Genomic DNA, 27,295 nt, shown 5'->3' with positions numbered 1-27,295 from the left:
GTCCTGCTTCATAAGCCCTCAACTGGAGCCTGAGGTCCTGAAGCATCTTAACCACAAGGCAGAACCTGAGGTAAGCTTAGGGTTAAACAGAACCCTAAACATTTTATGTGAGAATTAAAAACTCTACCACAGTAACACAACAATCTTCCCCGGGGAAGATTCCTTTTATTCTGTGACCCCACAAAGGCCTGGTTCTATTCAGAAGCCCTCAATCTCCAATTAGTAAGGCATAACTACCTGTGGAAAGGTAACAAGTGCATAGAGAGGTGAGAGTGGATAGGGGACACAGCCTCTTAGTTCCTAGAAATTTAGGTGCTGAAAGTAATGAAATTGTGATTTCAGTGCTATAAGGTGGGAACAGGTCAGTTCTTTGCCCACACCTTGAAAGTTCAGCCCAGTGACCTGATATCATACAAACGTGCCTAGCATACTCAGGACCTCATTTGATCATGACCGAAACTGAACCCTGTTCCCAGGAAGCAGAGTCCAACCCAGGTATGGAAGAAGATGCCTCATAGACTGAGGTTGGAAGGTAAAGGTGAGGTGGGGAAGAAGGAAGTGCCTAGTGCCAGGTATGGTTTCTGGCTCAGTGTGGTTTCCATTACTGGTGTTCCTTCTCACACTGGCCCAGATCAAAAACCACCACAGAAAATTGAGAAATGATTAAAAAGCCAATTTGCCTTTAATGAGCAACAAAGAGTAGTGAATTAATTTTGGGAATAGTAGAAAAGGAATGAATGTGACGTGGCGCATCAGAGGAATGGGGGAGGGAATATCACACATGCTTTCTGTCCTTGTCATTATGGAAAGCAGAAAAGCCCATAGAGAGAGCCTGACTTGGCCAGATCCTATTCTCATGGGCAGTCCTAGGGTCACCCTGGGCTCTGGTCAGTCTCCAGCATGCCCTCACCATGACCCCACAGGCCCCTCAAGTCCCAAGATGATAAGGCTGCAGACCTGCCTCTTGTCAACTGCAGCTCTTGGGCAGGCGGTAGACGCCCCCAGAATAAATGAGCTGTTGGTCTCGAACCTTCTTCTGCAAAAAGCCTTGCAACTCCTGCAGATCTATCTCAGTCACCACCGGGCCCGTCATCACAAACATTTTAAGCATGCTATGGATGCGCTCCAGAGATAAGCTCTCCAAGTTGGTCAGCATGGCCTGGATGTATGTCCAGAATAGCTATAGGACAAAGAGACCAAGAGAATGAGTCAAGATGCACCCAACTGTCTTCTCCCCATTCCTAATCTGCCCAGAGCTCATGAGACTGGGGACCACTCTTTGAGCCCACAGATGTCAGAGATGGGGCACCATCTAAGAGTCACAGTGACTGCTCTGACCCAAACAAGTTCCTCCCATCTGTGTCTCCATGTCTTGGCAAATTGATAACAATGTCCCTTCCCATCTCCCCAGGTCAATCTGATAAGAAGCAACAGCTGAGGCTAATTCCTCACATACTCTAAGCTGGGGCAGCTGTTTCCCATGGCCTAGGCCATCTCTGGGAATCTCCAGGAGGTCTCCCTCTTGTGAAAAGTCCTCTGGGAATCAGCCAAGAGGAGGAATCCCTGAGGTACACACAAGTGAGTGTGTCCAAGTGAGTGTGGGACCAAGGAGAGTCCATACTATGGACTCATAAAACACTGAGCTGGAAAGCTTCTAGTCCAGCCTGCTCAGCTTGGAGAAACAATGGCTCTAAGAGGGGAATCACTGTTGTTCTGCCCCTGCCCTCTCTGCAGCCCCCCACAAGTGGAGCTCAGCTGCTGCCCCGCCTCCCATGGCAACCCAGCCCCTCGGGAGGCTCTCTCAAGGTGTGCCTGGGGGAGCAGGGCCGGGACTGACCTGCAGCTCCTCTTCCTTTTGGTCAGCCTGCGAGGCCATGGCTGAGTCGCCCTCCTCGTCGCTGTCAAGAAGCACCACCTTGTCCACTCGGTCCCTGGGCTGCTCTTCCTCTATCACTGAGAAGGTGCCCGGGGGCTCCTCGCGCAGCACCCCCTGCTGCAGCCACAGAGCCATCTTGCGCCGCAAGGAAGCCACTGGCACCTTTAGCACCTCGCTCAACTCCTCCAGGGACCAGCTGCCTGGGGTTAAGGTGAGGCATGAGGCCAGGGACCATCTGTACTATCATAGGCCTGGGCCCAAGAGGAATGATGGCCGAACCCTTCCCCAGCATGATCTGACCAGTACTGTACTGCCTACTTCAGGTCTGTCTCTGAGCCCAGGGCACTCCTCCAGAGAAGCGGGGTGTTCCATAACCAAGCCCTAATTCTGCCTTTAAGAGAAGGTTTGTCAGCAAAGGCAGAAAGGGCTGAGACCCAGTGATCACTTTCTTTGGAGGAGTTCCAGATAACCAATGGGAACCCAGCCACCCTCCCCCAGCACAATAGTCCTGCCAGTCCCAGTGATGCCAGAAGCCAAACAGCAAAAGGAGGCGATGAGGAAAAGCTGGGCTGAATCCAGGGAGGCAGGTGTTCAATCTACACTCAAATCCTTCCTACCCTATACCAATCAATGACTATTCCAGGGCCCAAGTCCCAAAGCAGAGAGTGCTTAGAATATAATAGGTGAGTATTAATGCTCTGCTCTGAGTAAGAGCTGATGCTTTGAGTTTACTGAGGGAATAGACCCACCAAATGAGCCTGAGAACTGGGGGGGATCACAAGTCCCCAAGTAGGACTATTGGTCCAGCCAGCTCAGAAGAACCACGAACTCCCAGCTAATTGACCCACTCTCCTCACTCAGAGAATGCAGAGCAGCATCCAGACGGCAATACGAGGGCAGGGAATGCACAAGACAGGAGGAATCTTACTTTTGCTCTGGAAATGCAATAGGACAGCAGCATGTATGGGAGACACCGACAAGGAAAGGGTACGGTCAGCTAGCTCCACATCGAGAGTCACCAGGCCTAGGTGGTGTTTCCAGCTCAGGGTCCTCATAGCCTGAGTAGAGACAGAAGAGTCAGCAGAGGGTCCAGGAGCTCCCTGCTTTGTTTAGAGAAGAGCCATGCACATGGTCCCTCCATTTAGTTCTGGTGATTCACCAAAGTGGCCCTTGATACTTCTGTGACCCTAATCAGTCCCCTCTCTATTTAGGCTAGAATTTTTTTAACTCTTTTTTTTGGGGGGGGGGGGGGGAGGTGAGGCAATCAGAGGTTAAGTGACTTGCCCAGGGTCACACTGCTAAGTAAGTGTCAAGCGTCTGAGGCCGGATTTGAATTCAGGTCCTCCTGACTCCAAAGCCAGATCTCTGTCCACTGAACCACCTAGCTGCCCCTAGGCTGGAATATTAGGTAAGAGAAGAGGAGGAAAGGAGTTGCCATGGCCCACAGGTCAATGTCCTGCTCCTCTTCTACAACCCAACAGTTTGCAGCTGAACCACCAGAAGCCCAAATATTAGAAGAAATTGAACAAACAGTGGTAAATGCTCAGGATGTTCTAAATCAGAGACTAAAAGAATGTGAAAAAACCACCAAGAACAGACGGCATCACTAAACTTTTGAAGGAACTCAAGGACAAAACTGGTGAACCACTGGCCAAAACATGTAACCTGCCATTATAAATGGCTAGTATGCCCAAGGGTTGAAGTATTGCTGATATGATCCGCCTTGGGCTCCAGAGGTCTCCTGGAAACCAGAAACTGGTGACTCTGGTAGGATCTATAAAGGGTAGACTCTACTGAACACTTAAGACAACATAGCTTATGTAGTGAAAAGCAAAGAAGTCCCACCTGACTCTTCTATTTTATGAGAGGATAAAAAACATTTAGGCAAGGAAAAAACAATGGATATAATTCAGCAAGCCTTTGACAAGGTACCACACCAAATTAAAATTATGAGATTTATTAAAAATATAAATGTTTTCTAAAGTTACAAAGCATGAATATGGACTTGTGGCTAAGTGCTAAATTACTATAATTAGAAGGCACTCCCTCCTTTAAAGATCACCATAGGCTTTAGAACCAGAAGAGATCTAAGAGATCACCTTCTTCTAAGTCCCTCATTTGACGGATGATGAAACATCATCTCACAGGTGAACTGATAAAAGCAGCACAGCTGGAATATGAACAATACAAAAAAGCAAAGACAACTTCATTCAGTGGGGAGCAAATGCTGAATGTGACATTTGGGGTGAGATAAGCTGCAAATATAAACACTAAGGTTACTATTAGAGATTGAATGCTAAGCTGGATGAAACATGGGACTGACTGTTTCTCAGGGAAAGTTTTCAGAGATTATAAGCATAAGATCTGAAGGTTAATGGACAAAAGAGGGTTGACACACTCAGGGTATATTAAAACAACGGGAACAGAAAATGATTCATAGCCAATGACAAAGTAAAATTAAGGACAGGAATTAAAAGAAATATATCATTTTAATAAAAATCTTAATCACAATTACCCACATTAAGTACTTAATTCAGATGGTTCTGGGTTAAATTTTTGTTTGGTTAATTATTGAACACTTAATTTATAATCAAATTTTGTAATCCATGCCATGAAAATAGCATGATTTAATTTGTTTTGAAAGTTCACCTATGGAAAACCAAATTTTAAAACATGGTTCACATAAACAGAATACGCGTTAACAACTTAATTGAACAAGAGAGGCAGTAAGAAATAATGGGTAGAGGCCTGACCGCACTGAATAGGGATGACTTTGGGTGGCATTTCTTAAGCTCTAATTTACTCAAAGGTCCCCTGCAACTCACCTAAGAACCTCCTAGCAGTCAAACCACTCTCAGATTTCACTGCCATATTCTGGCGTCAATGTTACCCTGCCACTAAAATAACCCCTTACTTAGAAAATAATGTTTATAAATGAGGGAAAGAGGGAATGCTCCCCTCCCAGTTCCCTTACATGTCAGGGGGGCTGGTACCTTCAGTTTCTCATATCTCTTGGAATAGGCCTCCATTGCCTCTTTGATCTGTTCTGGGAGCTCCAGCTTCTCCTCCTTGAGTGTCGGCCAGAACTCACTGGACAGGATGACAGCAATGAGGCTGAATGGGGGTCGCTCTTCCTCAGGGAGCCTCTCCTCCTCATCACGGATGTTGGCATTGATGCGCCTCGAGTCTGCCATGTCCTGGAGTGAAATGGAGGATAAAGGCCAGGTCATGTCTGGAGGGCCTGGGGTGGGTTCAGGAGTCAGGCTGCATCCAGAATTAGGGAGGGAAGATAATTAACAAAGATGGGGAAGGCATCTTCTAGGTTAGAGTAGCCCATTGGGTTTCTAAATATGGAAACAGAGATGCACTCTATACAACTTACTGAGAAAACTTCCTCCCAAAAGAGACACTAACCTTCAACATGACCTCACAGTAGTGCATCTGGGCCTCACCAAAACGGAGCTTCAGCAACTCCACATTACGGATTTCCCTGGAAATGGAAGGGTAGCTACATTAGTGCTGGGGAACAAGAACCTCCACGTGCCAGAGGGAAGGGATGTCCAAATCTGATAGCCCATAGCCCACGAAGGTCATGGGATGAGGTTATAGCTCTCTTGAGATCAGAGAGACCTGAACAATCTAATTACTTGTGAGGAAGAAGTGAGAGGATGTAGTAAATCTCCAAACATGGACTCTGATAACTGCCTGAAGGTAAACCTTAAGAGGAACATTTCATTTTGGAGGCTCTCCTGACATTTTTCCTCCTTCCCATCTCCATTCTCACCTCTGTACCCTTCCCTCCCCAAAAAAAGTAATTATAGGGTCACATAATTTGGAGCTGCAAGGTGCCTCAGAAACCACCCACTCCAACTCCTTCATTTTAAAGTTGAAGGAATAGAGGCCTGGTGGAGTTAGGTCATTTGCCTAAAGTAAACAGCTAGCAAACCACTGTTAAGATGTGTACCAAGTCCTCTAACTCCAAACCAAGGGTTCTTTCTACTGCACTATGCTGCAATGCCCTGTAGATTTTCCCTGAGACCTTGAGTCAACTGAAAAGTCATTAAAGAAGCTGTCCTGAGCCTAGGACAGCTAAGAAGGTTTGAAAGATCACTGTGAAATATTCCCTAGAGATCCTGAGAGAGTTCTGATAAACCTCCCCAAGCCCCTACCCAAACAGCAAAACGGACCAAAATCTCTGGGGTCTGTAAACTGCCTCACTGCCTAGGAATCCATGAGGCCAACAGTCCAGTCATGCCAAGAGAAGAGAGCCTCCATTAATGGCAATGAGTATCCTTACGAAAACTAGGCTTGATTTCCTCTCATGCCCACCCTGGCCAGCTCTGAAAGAGCACTATGGGATCCCTGCTCCAAGCTGAGAAGGGCTTCTTACAGTGAATGAACTCTGACCCTCATCTCCTAATACACAAAAGCTACAGAGTCTTCTGCCAATCTTGTCCAGGGGAAAATATTTATAACATTATAGTATTTATAGCAGCACCTTTGGTAGTAGCAAAGAACTGGAAACAAAGAAGGTGTCCATCAATTGGGAAATAGCTGAATAAATTCTAGTAATAGTATTGTACCATCGTGGGATGGAATATCATAATAAGAAATGATAAAAAAAACTTGGGAGATTTGTATGAAATGATACAGAGCTACTTGCACAGTCAGAAGACCAATTTACAAGATAACTGTAATAATGTAAAGGAAAATAACACCAAAATACTTCAGACTCTGATCAATGTAGTAACCAATCATGATTTCAGAAGACCGACAGTGATCAATAAAGCATTTAAAATATGTACATAAAATCCTATTCCTAGGGAGTTGTCCCTAGGGACAGGCTACTGGAAACAAGGAGGGAAACCTCAGCTTTTTTTTGACCAGTAATAGCTGGCACTGCTCACCTGCTAATCCCTTTCCTAGCCTCTGAAGGCCTCACTCAGCCAAATCAGAAGGGGATCAGGTCTCTTCTTCAAAGATACTGTGCCCTGGGTACTAGAATACTATGCAATGAAGACTCCTCTCCTATTAAGGGCCAGGAAACCGACTTACCTCTCAGCACTGTAATTGAACTGATGGAGAAGGCGGTCAGCAAGTAATGTACGGTATTCATTGATAAAGAGGTCTTTGCTGCCATAGATACTGACCAGCAGGCTGATGATGTCTGAGGAGCGGCGTTTCGAACTTGACTTCCCTAGAGACATAGGCAACAAAGACAGAACATTAGGGAGAAGCTTCTGGCAGAACCACTGCAAAGACATGAACATGCTGCTGGCAGCAAGGGGACCCAGGGCACATGAGCCCACCCTGGCTTTCCCAAGCCCTAAGGGAATAAGACTGTTATCCATTCCAGCACCAGATGATTCCCCTTTGGCTTGTCTTTGGGTGATAAACTCAGGGGGTTGAAAATCAGCTTCATTGTACTAGAGCAGTGGTCCCCAACCAGTCGATCAGGATCTAACAATACAGCTTAAAGACTTACCTGACCAATCATCAAACCGGCTGTTGCTGCCATCACATCCTCTTCCCCAGTTTGCCAGGGCTCCACGTGGAGAGGAAAGTGTGGCTGGTGGCAGCGACCCCTTGGTGACTCAAAGACTTTACTGCCAGCACTGCCACCCTTTCAAGTCAAGGACTTTACCACAACCCCTGACTCCAACCCCACCATGATCTTAGGGCTTCTGGGTAAATGAAAGTAGCTAGCTCTTCTTCAGAAAAAGGCTGGGGATCCCTGTCCTAGACACCACTCCTGTCAAAGGGGTGGGAAGAGAGAAGGGTCAGTCTTGTAGGATGCTGGGGAAACTGAGGGTGAAAGGAATACTGTGTCTGTATGAAAGGAAAGGAGGGTGGGACAAGGGACCTGAAACTATCACAAAGAGAGTTCGGGGCCATCTGTCCTCGGGGCTCCCCTGTTGGTAAAAAGCCACATACCTGAGTCATTCAGGCTGTCTGCCAGGGAAGGCAGAAGGGAAAACCCAAGAAGACTAAGATCAGCGTCAGGGAGGGAATGAGGGAAGGTAGGGGTGGAGAGATAGCTATTGGAGACTCGTGGAGACAAGTGGGGTGAACTATAGTGGGAAGAAGAACAAGCAAGGTGGGAAGTGAGAACTGTGCACTTAATCCCAATGGAGTGCTTGATACACTGGAAATCCAAAGCTGGCTATGCCAGTTTCCCTGTGCCCAGAGCACCAGGTGTGAGGTTTGTTTAGCTGCTGCTGTCAGGAAGGGAGGGGACAGAAATCCAGAGGGAGGTATGCCAGGACAATGTACTCCTCTCCTCTTATAGATGCAGCAGCAGGAGCTATGAAATGAGAGGGGATAGGGCAGAGAATCTGATGACAGGGAAATGTGCAGCCCTGCCTCAGAGGCTGAGTGTGCTTGAAGAGGATGCACTAGCTGCATGTCTGGATTTCCACAGACACTTCCTAAAGCCAAGGCTTCCTTTCGGGTCCCCAGTGCCACATGCGTATCAGTCCAATTCTACATATGTAATAAACAGAAGACAGGAAAGACCAAACAAGTAGGCCAGAGATAGGTTCCATATCTGCTATGAATAACTTGGTCCCTGAACTCAACATTCACCTATCCTGGGAAATCACAAGCTCATATCTGACAAGGCTCCCCAGCCAAAACCTGAGCATCCATAATAAGAAAACCCTTTCCATTGCTTTCTTGGCCTCCCCAAAGAGGTCCACTGGGGGCTATTAGTGATGGAGCTGGTTCCAGTGACTTCTAGAAGCTGGTTCCCTTTTCCTTATATCCCATTTTGCAATCCCCAGCCTGGCTTATGCCCCTCACACTGTAGTTCACCCCCAACTGGCTCCCCAAGACATCCCATAGCTACCTATCCCTTCTTGGGACACTGAAGCAAGCATCACCCACAAACTGAAACTTAGCTCCGTAGTTCTCAGCAAACAGGAGTAGGACCAATGAAAAAACAGGACTGATAAAAAAAAACAGAACTAAGTCTACCCTAAGTATGTACAGGACCAGATCTTGGATGCTGCCCTTCCCACCAGCAAAAACCCCCAACAGCCCATGGCAGGCTAGGGAGCTCCCCTAGAGGGAGCCATCTGACCTGGGTCTGCATCCACTGGGTCTGGCACCCAGTCTTCCGGCTCACAGATGTCATCATCACTCTCCTGGCCATTTTCCAGCGTCACCGGGTCAGCCTTGGAGAGCTCGTGAGCCAAGTCCCCAGAACCCTCAGCATCACCAGTCAGCCCAGCTACAATCTGCCTCACAGTGTCTTCCCGTGTCCTGTCAGGGTGAGACCACGTGTGGTCGTGATGTGGGGCCAAACCATCAGCTCCCCAGCACTGGAGATCTCTACACTGTCACAGCCATTATAATAAATAGCCCTGTTCTAGCACTATGAGAATTATTAGTGATACCCATACCCCTTTTTTTTTTGCTACAGACAGAAACTATATTTTATTGGATGTAAATTTATAATGGAAAATAACTGACAGAAAATAGGGAGGGAAAGATGATGATGTCCTGGAGAGCATCAGTATAAACAAAAGGGAAAAACAGCGGGAAAAGAAGTTTCTAAGTACATATAGAGAGAGCAACGGGTTTAAGAGGTGAAGGAGTTAACCAAGCAGGTGGAGAACATATTGAGGAGCTGACCTAGTATGGGCACCTTATAAAAAGACTAGTGGAGGATACCACCTGAGGGACTCCTGACCACTAGGAAGATCAAGACTAGGGTTGGGGTAGCTGTGCACAGGATGGGCCTGAGCTCAGGGCTGTTCCTGGGGCAGAAGGGATCTTGCTTCTTCATTACTCGGTCCAAAGGGGATAAAAGTACATAACTCTGGTTTTAACTGTTGGGTTGGAACAGAGTAGAATTAGAAAGAGAAGCCAGACCCTCCCAGGTAGGGAGAAGTGGAATCAGGCTTTAAAAGTGCCAAGTCAGGAAAATGGGCAGAAAATTCAAATCCAAAGAAATCCTTCAAGGAGCCTTCTCTCTTAAGCAGCCCTCTGTGACTACACTGGATAACTGCAATATCCCATCTCCCCCAGGCAGTCTGTCCTCAAAGTGTCTCAAAAGGCAATGAAACAGTCTCTTGCCCTCTGAACAGCTGTCTTGAATATGCCTTTGTTGATGACATGTTGAACATGTCACTACAAAGGACAGGTATGAATGAATGACCGATTAATTATCAGTAAACAAAGTAGACAAAACCAGTGAGATTGAACCGGGGGCGGGAGGAGGTGAACACCTAACATTCTGTTACTCTCCCTCACCTTAGATATCGTCGTATAGGTTCACAAGCTACTTCCAGGATGACCATGGAGGAGTCCAGCTCCCGGAGGGCTTTGATGGCTGAGATGTAGAGGGTGATGATATCTGATGTATTTACTCCTGAAATTGAACAGAGCCAGAGAGCAACAGCTGGAACACCTCTAGGCCACCCAAATGGGACTCAAGAAGCAAGCTAGAGGAGCAAGCATTCAGGAAGCTGAACTGTGGAGGTACAGGTGACCACGGTATTCATGCAAGCAAGAAACTGGAGAAACTTTGCCCCTTCTTTGAAGCATCTCTTTAAAGCCCTTTCCTCAATAGGCATTGTGGAGAAAGAACATTTGACATTCACTTTCCTTTCTACTCCTGAGAAGCTCAGCCTGATTCCTTCCCTGCTCTATCCTGCATGTGAAATAAGAAAGACTAGGTATCTATCACTCTATCCGATTCCTGAACCACCTTCGCATGGCAAAGCTTTTCCATGTAATATTGAAATAGCATTAATGATTTCATTTTGCCTTTATTCACCATTTTGTGAAGTTAAGTTCCAAAGTTACCTGAGTTTGAAGAAGTCACAAGTTTGCCACTTCTCCTGACCCGCCAAGTCATCCCACTTAAAGAATGTCACAAAATTACCCTTTTCCTTCTCTCCTCGTGTCCCCTGATTGTTTCCCAATCCCCTCCAGCCAATCTCACCCTCACTTCATTGTCTCCAGATCTCCTCCAATAAGAAACAAGGTGTCTTAACCTTTTAACCTGTTTTTCATTTCCTCCAAACTGTGTATTAACTGGGTAAAAACCAAAATTCTGAGTTCTTGGCTACCAAGAGCCCTGAACCCAGTTTGTTTGGCAACCACATGTGCATGCATTGCTAAATAAATCACTTGTCCGGATGATACTTAGTTTTATTATTTAACCATAACATCTGATGGTGAAGTATTTTCTTCTTAACTTTGCAAGGTATCAAGGGTTCCAACTCAGACTTGGTCTTTAATCTGCTTCTCTTCTACACCCTGAGGGCTATACTCAAATTCCATCACTAGTCCAATTTTTCCACAAGCATGAAAACTAAGGCCTAACAATATGAAAGAAGTAACAATAGGACAGAAAATGATGAAGATCCAGGTTTGGAGCCCCCATGACAAACAAACCTAATTGCTCTACAAAATGGGACAGAAGTTGACAGTGAGGCCCAGAGCAACCATCTTTGATGAACAAGACCAACCTGGGTGAAGGAGGCGGGTTTCAAGAGCTGCTTTAAGGGAGCTGAGCAGTTGCTGTCTCTGGTTGGTCCTTTCCAGACAGTATTTCAAATCTTCAATTGCTGGTTTAGACTCTGGAAAATCTATAAATTAAACAGAGAGTGCTATAAAATCTTATCACTGTGAACCCACACTAGTATATCAAAAATACCCTTCACCTACGCAGATGCAACCCAAGCTATACACATACAAAATCAAAGAAAATATAGATGTGCACATATGGGCCCTATTCAAACAAGTCCAGATGCCCATACTTTTGCTCTCATCTCTGAGGTCTCATGATCAGAAATGAACCCACACAGAGGAAAAAATAGCCAGTTTCAATTTCTAACCCTACTCTTCACTTGAAGAGATCAAACCTAAGAAAAACCTGGCTGTTGAGAAGTATGGAAGGTAGGTTACACGGTGAATCCGGGTGTCTCAGAAAAATAATAGTTTAATTAATCCAGTAGGTGAGAAAGTAAAAATTAGGTGCACAAAGAAGTACTAATCCATACGATCAGGCAGATCAGGAAACCTTTAACCTCAGCCAGAGCAGGTGGAGTGGTGGGGGTGAGAGAAAAAAGGTGAATACATACAACAGTATGGTGTAGCCATGAGTCCAGTTGAGAACTGGGGAGCAGGAGACCTGTCATCCTTTGACTGGTGAGGGTGGGTACCTAGGCACAGAATCCCTCACAAACTGGGTTTGTAACCTTCCCTGTCCCAGAACCTCCACATGTGGAGACATGCACCCTGCATCACCAAACTAACTGAAAAAACACTCAGGGGACAACTCTAACAGCAAGGGCTCTCCATTCTTGGTCCCTCTCTGGAGTCCCTCTCCTTTGCCTAAGGACCTACTCTACTATGTGTCATCAAATGGTCTATGAATATCAATGTTTCAGCCCTCTATAACCATCAAGCATGCAAACACCAAGCTACTCAGCTATGACCAAATGGCACTAAATTTAAGTCTAGTTAGGCCCCCAGGGACCCAAATATCAGGTCCTTCCCAACTCAGATGCCCCTCCCAATTGGCTTGCTGACTCAACCCTCTCCTCCAATGTCTGAAGAGACATGTTACTGTAAAACCCTGGAAGGCAGGGACCTCAGTAAAATGGTACTTCCCTCAAACTAAGGCTAGAAAACTCCTTCCTCCTCCTGTTTCTCCTCCTCTTCCTCTCCTAATCCTTGTCATTAAGCTGCTGTCTACGAAAACAAAAACAAACCCCTTTTACTTTGCAACCACTCACTACCTTTCCATTTCCATCCTGCTCAGCCCTACCTTTCTACTGTGCCTTCTGGGAAGCTCACACCATTATTTAACAAACTTCCTTTTAAGAACTCTTCCCTCATACTCATCTCATCTTCTTGCATTCCCAAAAACCTCACTCTCCCCCCGTCGTAGTCCCGACCAAAGAGCTGACCAGTTCAACTACATACTACACTCTACCCTTCAATCATTTGTCCTATTGCCCTTACACTTTGCCAAGCATCAACTGTGAATCAAACGCATCCTCTATCCTCTTCACTCGTAATCATACTGGGGAGCGCTGCTAAAGGAAACCACATCACTGCACCTCCTGATGCTGCACAGAAAGCCTTTCATTCTCCCCTGTTATCACACTCCCTGTGGTGACTCTTCTAGTCTTCCTCTTCTTTCCTCAGGCCCCCTATGTTATCCACAATTCCTTCCCTCACCAGAAAGTCCTGAGTCTGACTCCTACTGAAAACAACAGAGGTCATCCCTTCACCAAATACTTCTCTTCCTTTAAGATTCAGTTCAAGGTCCATCTTCTGCACAAAGTCTTCCTGATTCCCCCAACTGCCAGCAGCCTCCTTCCCAAACTGCCCTGTACTTATCTACTTTGCATATAATTGTATTTCTATTTATGCTGTATATAACTTTATTGGCAGCTAGGCTGACACAGTGAACAGAAGACTAGACTTGGAGTCAGGAAGACCTGAATTCAAATCTGGCCTTAGACATTTATCAGTTATGTGACCCTGGGCACATCACTTCACCACCGTCTGCTTCAGTTTCCTCATTTGTAAAATGGGGAAATAATAGCACCTGCCTCTTGGGATTGTTTTGAGGATAAAATAAAGTATTTGTAAAGCACTTTGCAAACCTTAAAGCATTGCAATTGCTAGCTATTATTATTATTATTATTATTATTATTACTACTTCCCAGGGTTGTGGTGAGGATCACATGAGATAACAAATGTAAAGAACTTAGTTTGTGTCTGGCACATAATAGGTCTAGCATATTCCTGTATTAAGCACTATATGAATGTTAGCCGTGATTATATTAGCTAATGGTATTATTACTGCTGTTGTTGTTAAATATTTGCTCTTTCCCCCACGAGAAGGTAAGTTCCTTGTGAGTAAGGATTGTTTCATTCTCTGCATTTGTATCTCCAACACCTCACACTGTGCCTGACCCACTGTAGGCACTTAAGAGCTTACTGACTGAATGACTGATAGGACTGCTCTTTTTCCCTCCTCTGCACCTCAAAATCTCTTTACAGTTTCCCTCATTCTCTCCTTTGCTCCAGTCTGTGAGAAAGAGATGGTCTTTCTTCATGTCAAGGCCCACACTAAGACCATAACTCAATACCTTTGTTTCCTCTCAGGTTCACCTGGTCCCTTGATCCCATCTCCTTTGGCAGCTGGTCCTGTCAATCATCCTTTTTCTCCCCTTCATTTTCAATTTCTCCTTATTTGCTGGCTTGATGTTTAAATTAAGAACATGCCCAGGTCTTCCATATCCTTAAAAATTCTTCATTTGACTCTGCTGTCTCCTTAAGCAATCATGCTGTCTCTCTTCTCCCTTTCAGCACCAAACTCCCAGTAATAGTCAATCTATATTGGGCTTCCATTGCAACACCTCCCACTCGTTTACTAATCTCTTATAACCTGGCTTCTGATGCCACCATTTGACTAAAATTACTTTCTCCAAAGTTGCATGTGATTTCTTAATTACTAAATCTGCCCTTTTTTTAAAAAATTAAAGTAAAATTTTTTCAATTAATAAGCTTTCTTTTTTTCTCCTTCCCACCTTACATCAACTGGAAAAAGAAAAGATAAACAAATAACAAAAATAATAATAAAAAAAGATAACAAATAACCACGAGCAAGTGAAACAAACTCCCAGACATGTCCAAAACTTCATGTTGCTTCCTTCATCTTGAGTCCCCAACAGAAGGTGGGCAGCACGCTTCATCATCAGTCTTCCAGAATTGGGGTTGGTCATTACATTGTCTTCTCTCTATCCTCATCCCACCTGACACATGCTGCAACTTTTGATACCGTCAACCATTCCCTGTTTCTGAACATTTTCTCTTCCCTTGGAGACTCTGACAGCACTCTTCTCATTCTCCTCTTTCCTGTCTGCCCACTCTTATCTCCTTTGCTGGATCATCATCCATCTCCCACTTCCTAATTATGGGAATCCTCCAAAAATGTATACTCAGCACTCACGTCATCCCTCAGTAGATTGCCTCTCTTGGTGATCTCATTGACTCCAGTGGAAGCATCTCTATGCAGATGACTCCCAGATTTAAACATCCAGACCTATCCTGTCTTTGAAAACCCCAGTCCTAAAATGCTGCAAAACTGCTGAGTATCACCTCCCTGCATGTCCCCATGGCACAAACTCAACCTATCGAAAACAGAATCCATCATCTTCCTCATGCCATTTGCTCTTCCTCCAAACTTCCCTATTTCTTTCTGCTGAGGCACCACCATCCTTCTGGTTACTCAGGTTTGTACTCTTGGTCATTCCTGATTCTTCCTTACCCTCCACATGCCCAGTCTTGTGATAACACACCCCTACATTTCCTGAATATCACCCCCTTCTCTCCACTCACACGGCCTCTATGCTAGTTTGGGTTCTCAATGCTTCTCAACTAGACTACTGTGATAGCTTCCTGATTGCTCTCCCTATTGTCAGTCTCTTTCCTTCTCCAATGTATCCTCTACATATGTGTCAAATTAGTATTGCTGAGACAGTGGTTTTCAATATGTTCTCCTATTCAAAAAGTTCTAGTAGCTCCCCATTACCTCTGGGATAAAACATAACCTTCTCAGCCTGGCATTTAAAACCATCTATGATCTGGTTCATCTTCACAGCCTACATTCCAGTACTGGCTATTACCTGACTGTGGCTTCCATCTCCCTTCCTTCTGCTTTATTACATCTATGTATCTGTTCCTGGAATGCTTTTTCAATTTAACTCTGCCTCTTGGAATCCTTACTTTCTTTCAGGGCTCAGATCAGTTATTCCTATAGAAACCCTTTACACATACCCCTAGTTATGAGTCTTTTCTTCTTCAACTTCCCGTGCATTTACTTTTATGTTTACACATTGTATCCCTCCAGTAGAATGTAAGCTCCATGAAGGCTGGGAATCATTTTGGACTTTTTATTCCCAGCTCCTTGCACAGAGTAGGCACTTAATAAATATTTACTGAACTGAATTGATGCTTACCACGGATGATGCTGAAGAGCTCCTCAATTCGCATACTGGCATAAATTCGGTAAAAAAACCTCTGTACATGGCAGCGCCAGCGTCGCAGGGTACTGCTGGCCTCAGGGGCTGTGGGCCCTATAGGGTTATCCTGCAGGAATACTTTGCTGAGCCAGCCAATTACCTTCTCTATCCACTGTAGAGAGAAAACAGAAAGGTTTACCTACTGCACTAGTAACAAAAGGGTAGGCCTGGGCCCTGACAGTGGCGGGGTAGGGAAAGGCTCCATATACTGCAGAGGAAAGGGGAGAATCTGTACAGGTACAGGGAATTAAGTTTCATCCAGCTGTAATGTTATTAGAAGCTGAGGCTTCTAAAATTCTTTTCTGGTGGAACCTAGAAGATCTACTATCATATAATGACAATTTATTTTTATGTAACACTTTAAGATTGATGAAATGAATGCTTGTGTCACAAGATAAATATGACATTCAGAGCCTATAACCAAAGCCCTGGCCAGAATAATAGCCTAAAATACAATTTCTTTTGCAGTTTGGGTTTTTTTTGGTTTGGTTTTTTTTTAGGTTGCCCTCATCCAGCTATAAGCTTTTAAGTTTCTATCCTCACTGAAAGACTCACAAACCTTGCTGACTGAGTCTATTACACATTTATGCTAGCTACTTTCAACTAGGCTCTCACCTCAACAAGGCAATCCTACTATTCCTCCCTAATGGTTCCCTATCACACTGACTACAGTTGCTGTTTCAGACTTTTTCTTTTCTCCTCAAACCCCCCAAGCCAATCCCTATGCTCACTCTTCCTGATGAAGATCTCCACTTATACTTCACTGGGAAAAAAAAAAATGAATCCAATTGCTAGGAGTTCCCTCTTCTCCATCTCACATCCCTCTGACATCATTCCTCACCATCTACTCCTTCATTCTAGTATCTGACAATGTGGCCATTTCAAAGGCTAACCTTTAAACATTTATCCACGACCCTATTCCATCTTGTCTTCTTCATCAGACTGCCTCCATCAACATCCCCACTCCCTAATCTTCAGTCTCTCCTATCTATTAGCACCTTTCTTGCTGCCTACAACCCCAAATCTCCCCCATCCTTTGGAAAAAAAAAAATACTACATACTTTTTTAAATGAAATAAAGAGAGCAGAAGGAAGGCCAGAAAGAACAGATAAGCAGCACAGCTTTGAAAACTAAAGCTTAAGGCTGAATTTATTATATATTTAAAAAGAAAAACATGTGATACCTAATAGACATCTGCAGTTTTGTGTACAATCCTCTTTCTGTTCTATCCCGTATGTGGAAATGTCCATATTTATTTGCTGCTTGTTAAATTCGGAAGAAAAACAAATTTAAAATAAAAAACTCTCATTTAATTCTACCATGCCTGCCGGCTATTGTTCTGTATCAGTCTTTCCCTTCTCAGCTAAACTCCTTGAAAAAATCATCTACAATCAGGCCCCCTCTAACTCTCTAAATCCTCTGCAATCTAGCTTCCAACCTCAGCATTCAACTCCAAGGTTACTTTTGTCTCTGAATTGCAAAATATAAAGGACTCTACTCAATCCTCACCCTTCTTGACCCCTCTTCAGCATCTGATAATGCTGACCTGGACATTCTCTCCTCTCTGCTCTCTTTTGGTTTGTGTGTGACGGTTCCTTCTTCATCCATATCATGCCCAGTACATGTAGGTATCCCACAAGGCTCTAAAAATAGAATCATCTTCTTTTTTATCTCTATACTCTCACTTGGTGAGCTCATCAGTGACCCATGGGTTCAACTATCTATGCAGATAATTCCCAGATCTATTTATGTCATCCTGGTCTCTTTCCTGGTCACACTTCCCAAGTTGCCTGTTAAAACAGTTTGATCTGGATGTCCCCCAGACATCTCAAACTCAACATAGTCAAAACCAGAACTCCTTAAATTCTCTCTCAAACCTTCTCTCTTCTGAATTTCTGTATTTCTGTCAAGGGCAACGTTACCCTTCTAATCATTAACACTCAAAGCCTCAGCATCATCTGTTGACTTTTCTCTCTTCTACATTCTACAATGGGATGTAGAATTAGTTTACAAATTGTATAATTTCTTTCTCTGCAATTCCTCTTAAATATGTCTCCTTTCTATTGAAACAGCCACCACTTCGGTACAGATCTTCATCACCTTTCTCACCTGGACTACTGCAATTATCTTCTAATTCATCTTCCTGACTCCCTCCCTAGTCTATCCAATCTATTCTCTACAGCTACCACAGTCATTTTCTCAAAGTGCAGATCTGACCATGTCTATCTGTCTTTCAGTTTTTGTTTCTCTTACTCAGACTCAGACACACACACACACACACACACACACACACACACACACACACACACACACACACACCTGCCCCATTCCACTCAATAAACTCCTTTGACTTTTAAACTCAGCTAAAGTGACATCTCCTCCAGGAAAACTTTCCTGGTCCCCCTAGCTTCTAAGGTCACCCTCTCTAACATTACATTCCATGTATTCTGTATTTATCCTGTATTTTCTTTCCTTCTGGTGATTACATCCAATTTATCCTGTATGCGGCTTGTTTGCATGTTGTCTCCCCTACTGGATTGTGAATTTCTTGAGGGCAGGGACTGTTTTGGCCTTTTTTTGCATCCCCACTGTTTAGCATAGTGTCTGGCACATAGTATATGCTTAATAAGTGCTTGCTAAGATGCAATGATCTAAGACAATTCCAAAAGACTCATGATGGAAAATGCTACACACATTCAGAGAAAGAACCATAGAATCTGAATGTAGATCAAAGCATACTATACTTTTTGGTTTTTTTTTCTTTCTCATGGTTTTTCCCTTTTGTCCTGATTCTTCTTTCATAACATGACTAATGCAGAAATATGTTTAATATTATTGTACATGTATAGCCTCTATCAGATCACATGCCATTTTGGGAAGGGGGGAGGTGAGGGAGAGGGAAAACTTAGAACTCAAAATCTTATAAAAGTAAATACTGAAAACTAAAAATAAATTAACTTTTTAAAAAAAATGCTTGATTTGACTTGACTTACATATGCTGTCCCTGCCTCAACAGAATGTAAGATCCTTGACAGCAGGGATTCTTTTTGCTTTTTCTTAGTATTTCCAGTGCTTATGGACAGTCCCTGACACATAATAAATAACTAATAAATATCTGTTAATTGACTGATATTCTAGCTCTGACAGCACCTGAGGCAGTGACTTTAATGCATTAGATGCATTAAAAAGCATGTATAGACACACACTTGCACGCACTCACTACATACCTATAGATGAAGTGTGGCCATAACATCATGACTGACTTGCTAACAGGTATACCAAAATATACACCTCTAAATGAGTGTGGTCCTTCAGGGAAGTCCCCTTGGTGATTATTTCAGGGATGCTGCCATTGCTCAAAGAATTTCTGGAAATATTCTTTTCAAACTCTCTTCTCAAAGTCTTGGCATATTCTTCTGACTATCCTCAAAGAAGGATAATCTTTATTCTTTTAGAACAGATTGGGTTTTTAGAGACATCAAAAAGTCACTGAAAGACTTCTGTGGTGAATATTGTGGGTGATCATATGAGGTAATGCAATTTTGAACTAAAAATTGTTACTATAAAGTAATAACTCCTTCAATTGGATTCATAAACATTTACTAAGTGCATACTTTGTGTAATATACTGCATCAGGAACCAAGGAAGATACAAAGTTTAGATCAAACACAGACCTTACCTTTGAGTTCTACTCTAGCAGATTTTTTCTTGTTTTAGCTGATAAAACTGGTTCCCAAAGCAGTTCCAAAAGAGGAATTTCAAAAATGTTTTGAGCAATGGCTTCATTGCTGGAATAAGTATATCATTTTCCCAGTACAAAACTTGTTTGGAGGCATGAGTTCTGTCTCATATATCTCCTACTCTTTATCACAACTTCCTTTCTTCCCCTTATCTTCTAATTATTCTTCAGTCCTGCTGGTGGTGCTCAAGACTAAAAAAACAATTGCTGAGCATTGTTTTAGACTCCTTAGGTGGTTGTTGTTCAATCGTTTCAGTCATGTTCAACTCTTTGTGACCCCATTTGGGGTTTTCTTGGCAAAGATATTGGAGTGGTCTACCATTTCTTTCTCCAGCTCATTTTTCAGATGAAGAAACTGAGGCAAACAGGGTTAAGTGACTTGCCCTGGGTCACACAGCTACTAAGTGTCAGAGGCCAGGTTTTTCTGACTCCAGGTCTGCTGCTCTAACCACTGCATCACCTAGCCACCCCCTTTAGGTAGCAAAAGGTGGTTTTTGTCTCCTGGGGACTGGGGTGAGCACTTCAGTCTTTCTCTTCAATGCCCAAGCTGTATGACAGTGAAGGGAGGACAGGCCAAGATCTCTAGTCCATGATGTACAACTCATACACAAAAGGAGGCTCAATCATACCTTAGGCAAATCACTTAACATCTCTGGGACTCAATTTCCTCATCAGTAAAATGAAAAGATTGGATTTGATGACCTCTAAAGTACCTTTCAGCTCTAAATCTTATTAAATGATTTCTTCTTTTTTGGCAAAAGTGAAGAAACTTAGACTCAGACTCAGAAACTAGATCCCAAATAGTGACATGGGATGAGTGAGCATTCAAAATCTATTTATGGAACTGCTGACAGAGAAACTTCCCCTATTTAGGACATGTGGCTGTCTCTTTCTGAGTAACCATAATGAAGACAACAAGGAAAAAAACTCATGTCCAGATCTGCACAGCAGAAGGATCAAGAAAGGGACAGTCTCTTTTTCCTTTCTGTGCATTTGAGGCACTAATAACCAAGGCTGGAATACTTGAGGTTAAAAACAACATGGCAATATTATGGGTTATTTGCATACAGATAATCCCCCTTTGTCTCATCCTAGCAAATGTATTTTCTCTTACACCCAGGCCAAGCCACCTAATGAAAATAACATTTAATGTTAGCCTAAGAAAATAATAACTAAAGGCAGCTAGGTGGTAGAGCACCACCCCTAGAGTCAGGAGGACCCGAGCTCAAATCCAGTCTCAGACACATAACACTTACTAGCTGTGTGACTCTAGGCAAGTCACTTAACCCTACTTGCCTCACCAAAAAAGAAAAGAGGTGGCAGCTAGGTGGCACAGTGGATACAGCAACGGCCCTGAATTCAGGAGGACCTGGCCTCAGACCAAACACTTGACACTTACTAGCTGTGTGACCCTGGGCAAGTCACTTAACCCCAATTGCCTAAAAACAAAACAAAACAAAACAAACAAAAAAAAAAGAAAAGAAAAAGAAAATAATAACTAACACAGGCTGGCTTAATACTAACTTTAAAACAAAAAGGCATTTCCCGTTTTCTAAACTATAAGGGCTTATTGGAAAGTGGGGGGTGGGTCATGTTTCAAGAATTTAGCAACAAAAGTTTTCCTCCTCCTTACTTGAGAGGAAAGACTGGCTATGCCTGTTTCACGAGAAATATTCTAATTTTACCATGGCCATTTCTGACTGCTTTTGTCACAAGTTCCTCTTTACTGATTAGTTTTGGGAACCCTCTGGCTCTAAGTCCATGATTTTTGGTCTTCTAATATGGAGACACCAACCAAAGAATATTCCATAAAACATAATTTAACACACTACTTTGTAATTCCTGGAGGCCTATTATGTGTTGATGCTATTTATTTTTTGTGCTAAAGAAGAAGGAGGAAAAGGAAAAGGAGAAGGGAAGAGTGAGGAGGGAAAGACAGGAAAAAAGAAAAAGAGAGAGAGACGGAGGAAGGAAGAAAGAAAATAGAATGGCAATAATTAGTTCATGCTTGAGTTGAACAAAATTTGGCTATCTCCTCCTTCATCCCCATCTCAGATGGAAGAGGTTTCCCTTTTCTTTGCCAAATCAACCTCTCTATATGTACCCTTGATCCTATTCTATCCCATCCTTTCCAGCAGACTAAGCCTTCTATTATCTCCACTCTCACTAACTTTTATCTCCCTGACTATATACTCCTTCCTGCTACCTACAAACATGTCCATGTCTCCCCAATCCTTCAAAAACTCTCACTTGACCCAACCACCTCCACTAGCCAACTTGCTATATTCCTCCTCTCATTCTCAGCTAAAGTCCTTGAAAGAGCCATCTACATTCCCACTTCCTTTCCTCTAACTGGGTTCTAAACCTTCTGCAGGCTAGTTTTCAGCCTAACCATTAAACTGAAACCGCTCACTCCAAAGTTACTAATGATCTCTGAACTGCCAAATATAATAGCCTTATCTTTCTCTACCTCTCTATAGCCTCTGACACCACTCATCACACTCTTTTCCCGGAAACTCTCTCCTCTCTAGGAGGATTATAGGTTTTTGTGATACTGCTCCCCTGGTTCTTTTTCTACCTGTCTGATTACTCATTTTCACTCTCCTTTGTTGGATTTTCATCAGGGTCATACACACTAACCACTGATGTTCCCATCCCACTTCCCTAATGACCTCATCTCTTCTCCCTCCATACTCTCTCACGTGGTGATTTTATCAGCTCCAGTTGATTCAATTATCATCTCTATCACCATTTGAGACAGCTCGATGTCACAGTGGATAAAGCCTGAAGTCATGTAGACCTGAGTTCAAATCTGAACTCAGACACTTCTCACTGTGTGACTCTGTACACTTTAACCTCCATTTGCCTGTTTCCTTAACTGTAAAATGAGGATGATAACAGCACCTACCCCTAGAGTTGCTGGGAAGATCAAATGAGATAATATTTGTAAAGTGCTTAGCAGTTTCTGGTGCATAATGGGTGCTACATAAATGTTTATTGTTTATTATTATTGATTCCCAGATCTATATATCCAGCCCTCTGGATCTTAAATGACCAACTGCCCACTAGACATCTCACATCTCAAACTCAACATGCCAAAATAGAACTCATTATCTTTTCCCCAACTCTCTTCTCTTCTGAAATTCTCTATTACTGTCCTGGGCACTACCATTCTCCCAGTAACCAAGGCTCACAATCTCACTGTCATCTACAACTCCTCACTCTTACCCAACATATTCAATCCACTGGCAAATCTTATCACTTCTGCCTTGACAACATCTCTTGTATACATTCCCTTCTCTCTATTCATACTCCCCTTGCTCAGGCCTATGACCTCATATCTAGACTACTGAAATAGCTTTCTAGTTGGTGTCTCAAGGCTCTTCCCTAATTGATCTGATCCACCCTCAACTCAGCTGCCAAAGCAATTTTCCTAAAATGCAGGTTTGACATGTCACTTCCCTATCTCCCACTGGCTCCCTGTAATCTCAGAAAATCCTCTCTTTGGCCTTTAAGGCCCTTTACATCCTGGTCCCTTCTTACCTATCCAGTCTTCTTACTATTCACTCTCCTCCACATATTCTATGGTACATTAATATGGCCTCCTAGCTGCTCCTCAAACACAACACTCCATCTACCAACCCCATGACTCTTCATTGGCTGTCCCCCGTGCCTGGAAAGTTCTCCTTCCTCGTCTCTGTCTTGTGGTCTTCCTGAAGATTCAGCTCACATCCAATCTTCTTCTGGCTCCTAGTGCCTTCCCTTTGAGATGATCTCCCATTTACACTATCTATGTACATTGCATATGCATAACTGTTTGCATGCAAGTTCCTCAAAGGCAAAAATTATGTTTTTGCATTCTTTGTGTCCTCAGCACTTAACACAGTGCCTAGCACTTAGCAAGTACTTTATATATGTTTAAGTGACTGAATGATTAACATCACCACATTCACAAGAACTATATAAAACCTAGACCACAGCTAATAATGCAAGCCTGGGCAAGAACCATTAAGGAACAACAACAACAAAAACCCAACTAAACCTGTCTAACTACAGGGTAAATAAAAAGGTTATCTGTATGTTCTACCACTCTAAATTTAGATTCTGGTCCATTTTTTAACTAACTCTCTCCTACTTGTTAAAATTGTGCTCCCTAAAGCAAGGGTCAAGAATACAAAGTCACAAAGAGAGCTTACCTCCTGAAATTCATTCAGGAATGACCTTTCATATTCTCCCCGACATCGACGTTCCATCCTTTCTTCAATCATCCGGTGGAGGATAGTTGTAACAGCATCAGCACTGACTCTCTCCAGCAAGTTTAGCCTGTGCCTGAAGGGTAGCCAGTGTTTAAAAATCTTATCCCAAGCCATGTGAAAGAATAGCTGAAGTAAGGGATGCAAGGAAAGAGATTCAGAAGGGGCAAAGTGTAAGACCACAAATGAGGAATTATGTTCCTCAAACACAACCTGGGCCTAAATCCAGACAGATTAAGTAGTTAGCCTCTATATGCTCTAAGAGTATTCTCCCCACCCCAAAATATTTAAGCCACCCTTACCTTCCAATAAAAAATTCATACCATTAGATCTACCACTTCAGTTTACAGCACACTACTTATAGAAAGGTCACTGTTAAAATAAATGTTAAATCTGGAAAAGCAACAGAACAAAGTTCCCATAGTTCATCAAAGAATAAGACTCTGAGAGCATTAGATGAAGAACAGATTAAAATTTTGTTGAAGAGGGGAATCTTAGGGGCAAAGTCCAAGAATAACACTGCAGTGGGACTTCCTAGGCAATTAGTAGGTCGGGAGTTGCTAAAAGCAGAGAAAGAGGCAAAGAAGAGGTGGTCTACTTCTGCTAAGGGGCTTGCCCTCAAGGACAATAAAGGATCAGAAAATCTGAGAATACAGAATTTCTTAGCTCTGACTGGTGAAGTAGCACAGATCTGACCAGCAGGTGTCCACTCAGATCAATCAGCAGACAAGTAAACATGGCTCCAATGGATGGAAAGGTACTTCTGGATAAGACAACTATCCCACTTGCTCCCTCTGGGCACTGAAAAAGTTTGCAAAAATTCTGCCTAGATAAATAGACATTATTGCGGTAGCTTAAAAACGATTAACTTTTGTGATTTTTAATGCATATATAAACTGTAGTGACAAATGCATCCTTAAAAAAATTAACCACATACTTTGTATGTGTGTGTGTGGGTGTATCATGCCCTTCCTACCAGCCTCGTGCGGCCCAAATGGGGGTCCTTCAGAGAACCATACTTAAAGACTCATTTTGAGCATAACTAGTATCACTATAGTAAAAAAACTGTAGACCAAAAAACTTCCAAGTCCACTCCAGAGCACATTTACTTAAAGGAGTTTTCAATACACAAAATTGTAGTACAAAAGAACTGGGATAACCACCTGAATTTCATCAAAATAAAGTCTAATCCATGAAAATCAATGGGAACCCCAAAGATCAAACCAGAAATCTTAGTCATTTTATCTATTTTTTTTTTAATTTTTAGGCAATTGGGGTTAAGTGACTTGCCCAGGGTCACACAGCTAGTAAGTGTTAAGTGTTTGGTCTGGGGCCAGATTTGAACTCAGGTCCTCCTGACATCAGGGCCGGTGCTCTATCCACTGTGCCACCTAGCTGCCCCCAATCTTAGTCATTTTAGCAAAACAACTCTAACATATCGCTGAAGGGCAAAACTCTTTCCCCAAAACTCTTTGATGGCTCTTAAGTACTGCCAGAAAATGCTAGTAATTTTGGACATGAAAATAAAAAGGCATAAGCTAATCATCTAATCCAGAATACAAAACAAGGAACCTCAAGGGTCATCTAGTCAAACCCCTAACCATAATATGAATTATATCTACAGTGCCATTAATAAGCAGTCATCAATCATTCATTTGAAGCTGTCCAATGACAGGGAACACAAGACAAACCACTTTTTTTGACTTATTCTCCACTGAGCATAACTAAAGTCCAGGAACAGGTGAAGAGATGAAAACATGATAATATAGTCAATGACTAAAAGTGTGAATTCATTATTCCAACAAATAAATTCTATTTTCTGTTAATGATATAGCACCGCATGCTCTCCAACATTCCCTGCAATTATGAGTGAGAGAAATAAGACATTAAGATGTCCTAAAATCCTCTTCCACTACCCAGAAATAACAGGTTTCCTCTGCTCCAGCTTTGTTAAGCCTTGCCTGATTCTAGGGAAAGTGACTAGGCTAGGGGATACTTTTTTATAGGACAATAAAATTTGGAGTTAGAAGGGACCTGAGAGATGATTAAACCTGATTCTTTTATTCTACAGAGGAGATCCCTGAAGCCAAAAGAAGCAGAGGGATTTGCCCAATGCCACACAAACTACAAGTAGCAGTCACTTACAGTATCTCACTAAGCTGCTGGAATTGTTCCAGAGCCACTGAGCACCAGCATAGCTCCTTAGCACTGTTGCAGCCGGCACACTCCTGGCTCTCTGGAGACCCACTCTCTTCCAGGTCACCTTGGTCCAGCTCTGGTTCACTCATGCCACCTTCACTCATCCCTTCATCCCCTTTCTTTTTCTTCTGCTGGTGCATGTAGATTTTAAAAGTACGGCCATAGAACTGTTGGATCATCTCCTGAAAGGTTTTCGTGGTGGAGAAGAACAAGATGGCTCTAAACATAGTATAGACTTTTTCCCGAAGACCCTGAGAGCCAGTCCCTAGCAACAAGCCCATTTGCGTCCACTTCTCCAGTAGATTCAAGCTGTTGAGGTAGGGGTCTAGTCGACACTTGAGCAAGCCAAAGGCTTCCAGGAGGAGCAGGATGCACTGGGGCTCTTCAGCAGTGTTCTCATACTGAGCAATGCCATTCCAAAACTCAGGGGCGATATTGGACTGCAGGTCGGTCTGAAGCACTTCCGTGAACCATTCCTCCAGGACTGAGTGCAGCTCATAGCATTTCAGCACCTCCACAGCAGCCTGAAGTTCCTCTTCTTTCAAACTCACTGCTCCACTTGGCCTGGAAGCTGCCTGGAGAGCACAAAACTCATAAGAACAGGACCGAGAGGGGCCAGAAACACGTGCCTCCTTCAGCATCTCTAAAACAAGGAGGAAAACTCTAAAGGACAGCCAGGGGAGGGAGAAGACTGCTGAGAATCAAGATATGAGGGGAGGGGAGCTAAGGGGAGGAGAGAATAAGGGGTAGAGCCTGAGAGGCCAGTTGGGAGTCTTAGGGGCAGGAGCTGACGGGCAGGAGCAGGAGGCAGCAGCTGAGAGGAGGAATGGGGCTGAGCAGGGGCAGGGGGCGGGGCTGAAGGAAGAGATGGAGCCAAGGGCTGGGATGCGGCCGAGAAGAGGGAGGGGGGTAGAGAGGAAGCGGAGATGGGCCAGGGTGGACGAGCCCGCCCGCAGGAGTGTGGCCCTCACCAGCCCCAGCGCGGCAGGCGGCACCAGCCCGGTGCTCACGGTACTCCAGGCCACTGACAGCTCCGCTCCTGGGGCCCCGCAGGCTGCACCCTCTATCATGGCCGCTACCGTCGCCATTTGCGCTGTCAGGCGTGGACCCCGCTCCCACTCCAGCTCCGGCTCCGGCTCCAGCAGCTGCTCCCCGCTCCCGCTGCGGCAGCGGC

General features: G+C 43.7%; 1 protein-coding gene across 1 annotated transcript; it reads right to left on the bottom strand.

The window, feature by feature from the left end:
• Positions 1-658: 658 nt before the first annotated feature.
• On the bottom strand, positions 659-27,295 carry ANAPC2 (anaphase promoting complex subunit 2). The gene is made up of 13 exons (XM_027849370.1): positions 27,093-27,295; positions 26,068-26,696; positions 23,866-23,998; positions 15,868-16,042; positions 11,356-11,475; positions 10,133-10,250; positions 8,958-9,139; positions 6,932-7,073; positions 5,291-5,366; positions 4,870-5,073; positions 2,805-2,934; positions 1,838-2,076; positions 659-1,180 (listed from the first exon to the last, which is right to left on the bottom strand). Exons 1-13 carry the CDS (start codon positions 27,207-27,209, stop codon positions 968-970), a joined length of 2,478 nt encoding a protein of 825 aa, XP_027705171.1. The 5' UTR covers positions 27,210-27,295; the 3' UTR covers positions 659-967.

Source organism: Vombatus ursinus, unplaced genomic scaffold (genome assembly GCF_900497805.2).
Source record: "Vombatus ursinus unplaced genomic scaffold, bare-nosed wombat genome assembly UNPS02000580.1, whole genome shotgun sequence".
NCBI lineage: Eukaryota > Metazoa > Chordata > Mammalia > Diprotodontia > Vombatidae > Vombatus > Vombatus ursinus.
This window is presented reverse-complemented; position numbering and strand designations above follow the sequence as displayed.

What these genes read in the sequence shown, in the direction of transcription:
- ANAPC2 (XM_027849370.1), bottom strand. Translation starts at nt 27,209, where the DNA reads ATGGCGACGGTAGCGGCCATGATAGAGGGTGCAGCCTGCGGGGCCCCA. An exon ending in TTCAATTACAGTGCTGAGAG is followed by an intron (nt 5,367 to 6,931) that starts GTAAGTCGGTTT and finishes TTCCATTTCCAG; the next exon opens with GGAAATCCGTAATGTGGAGT. An exon ending in AAAAGGAAGAGGAGCTGCAG is followed by an intron (nt 1,181 to 1,837) that starts GTCAGTCCCGGC and finishes TTTGTCCTATAG; the next exon opens with CTATTCTGGACATACATCCA.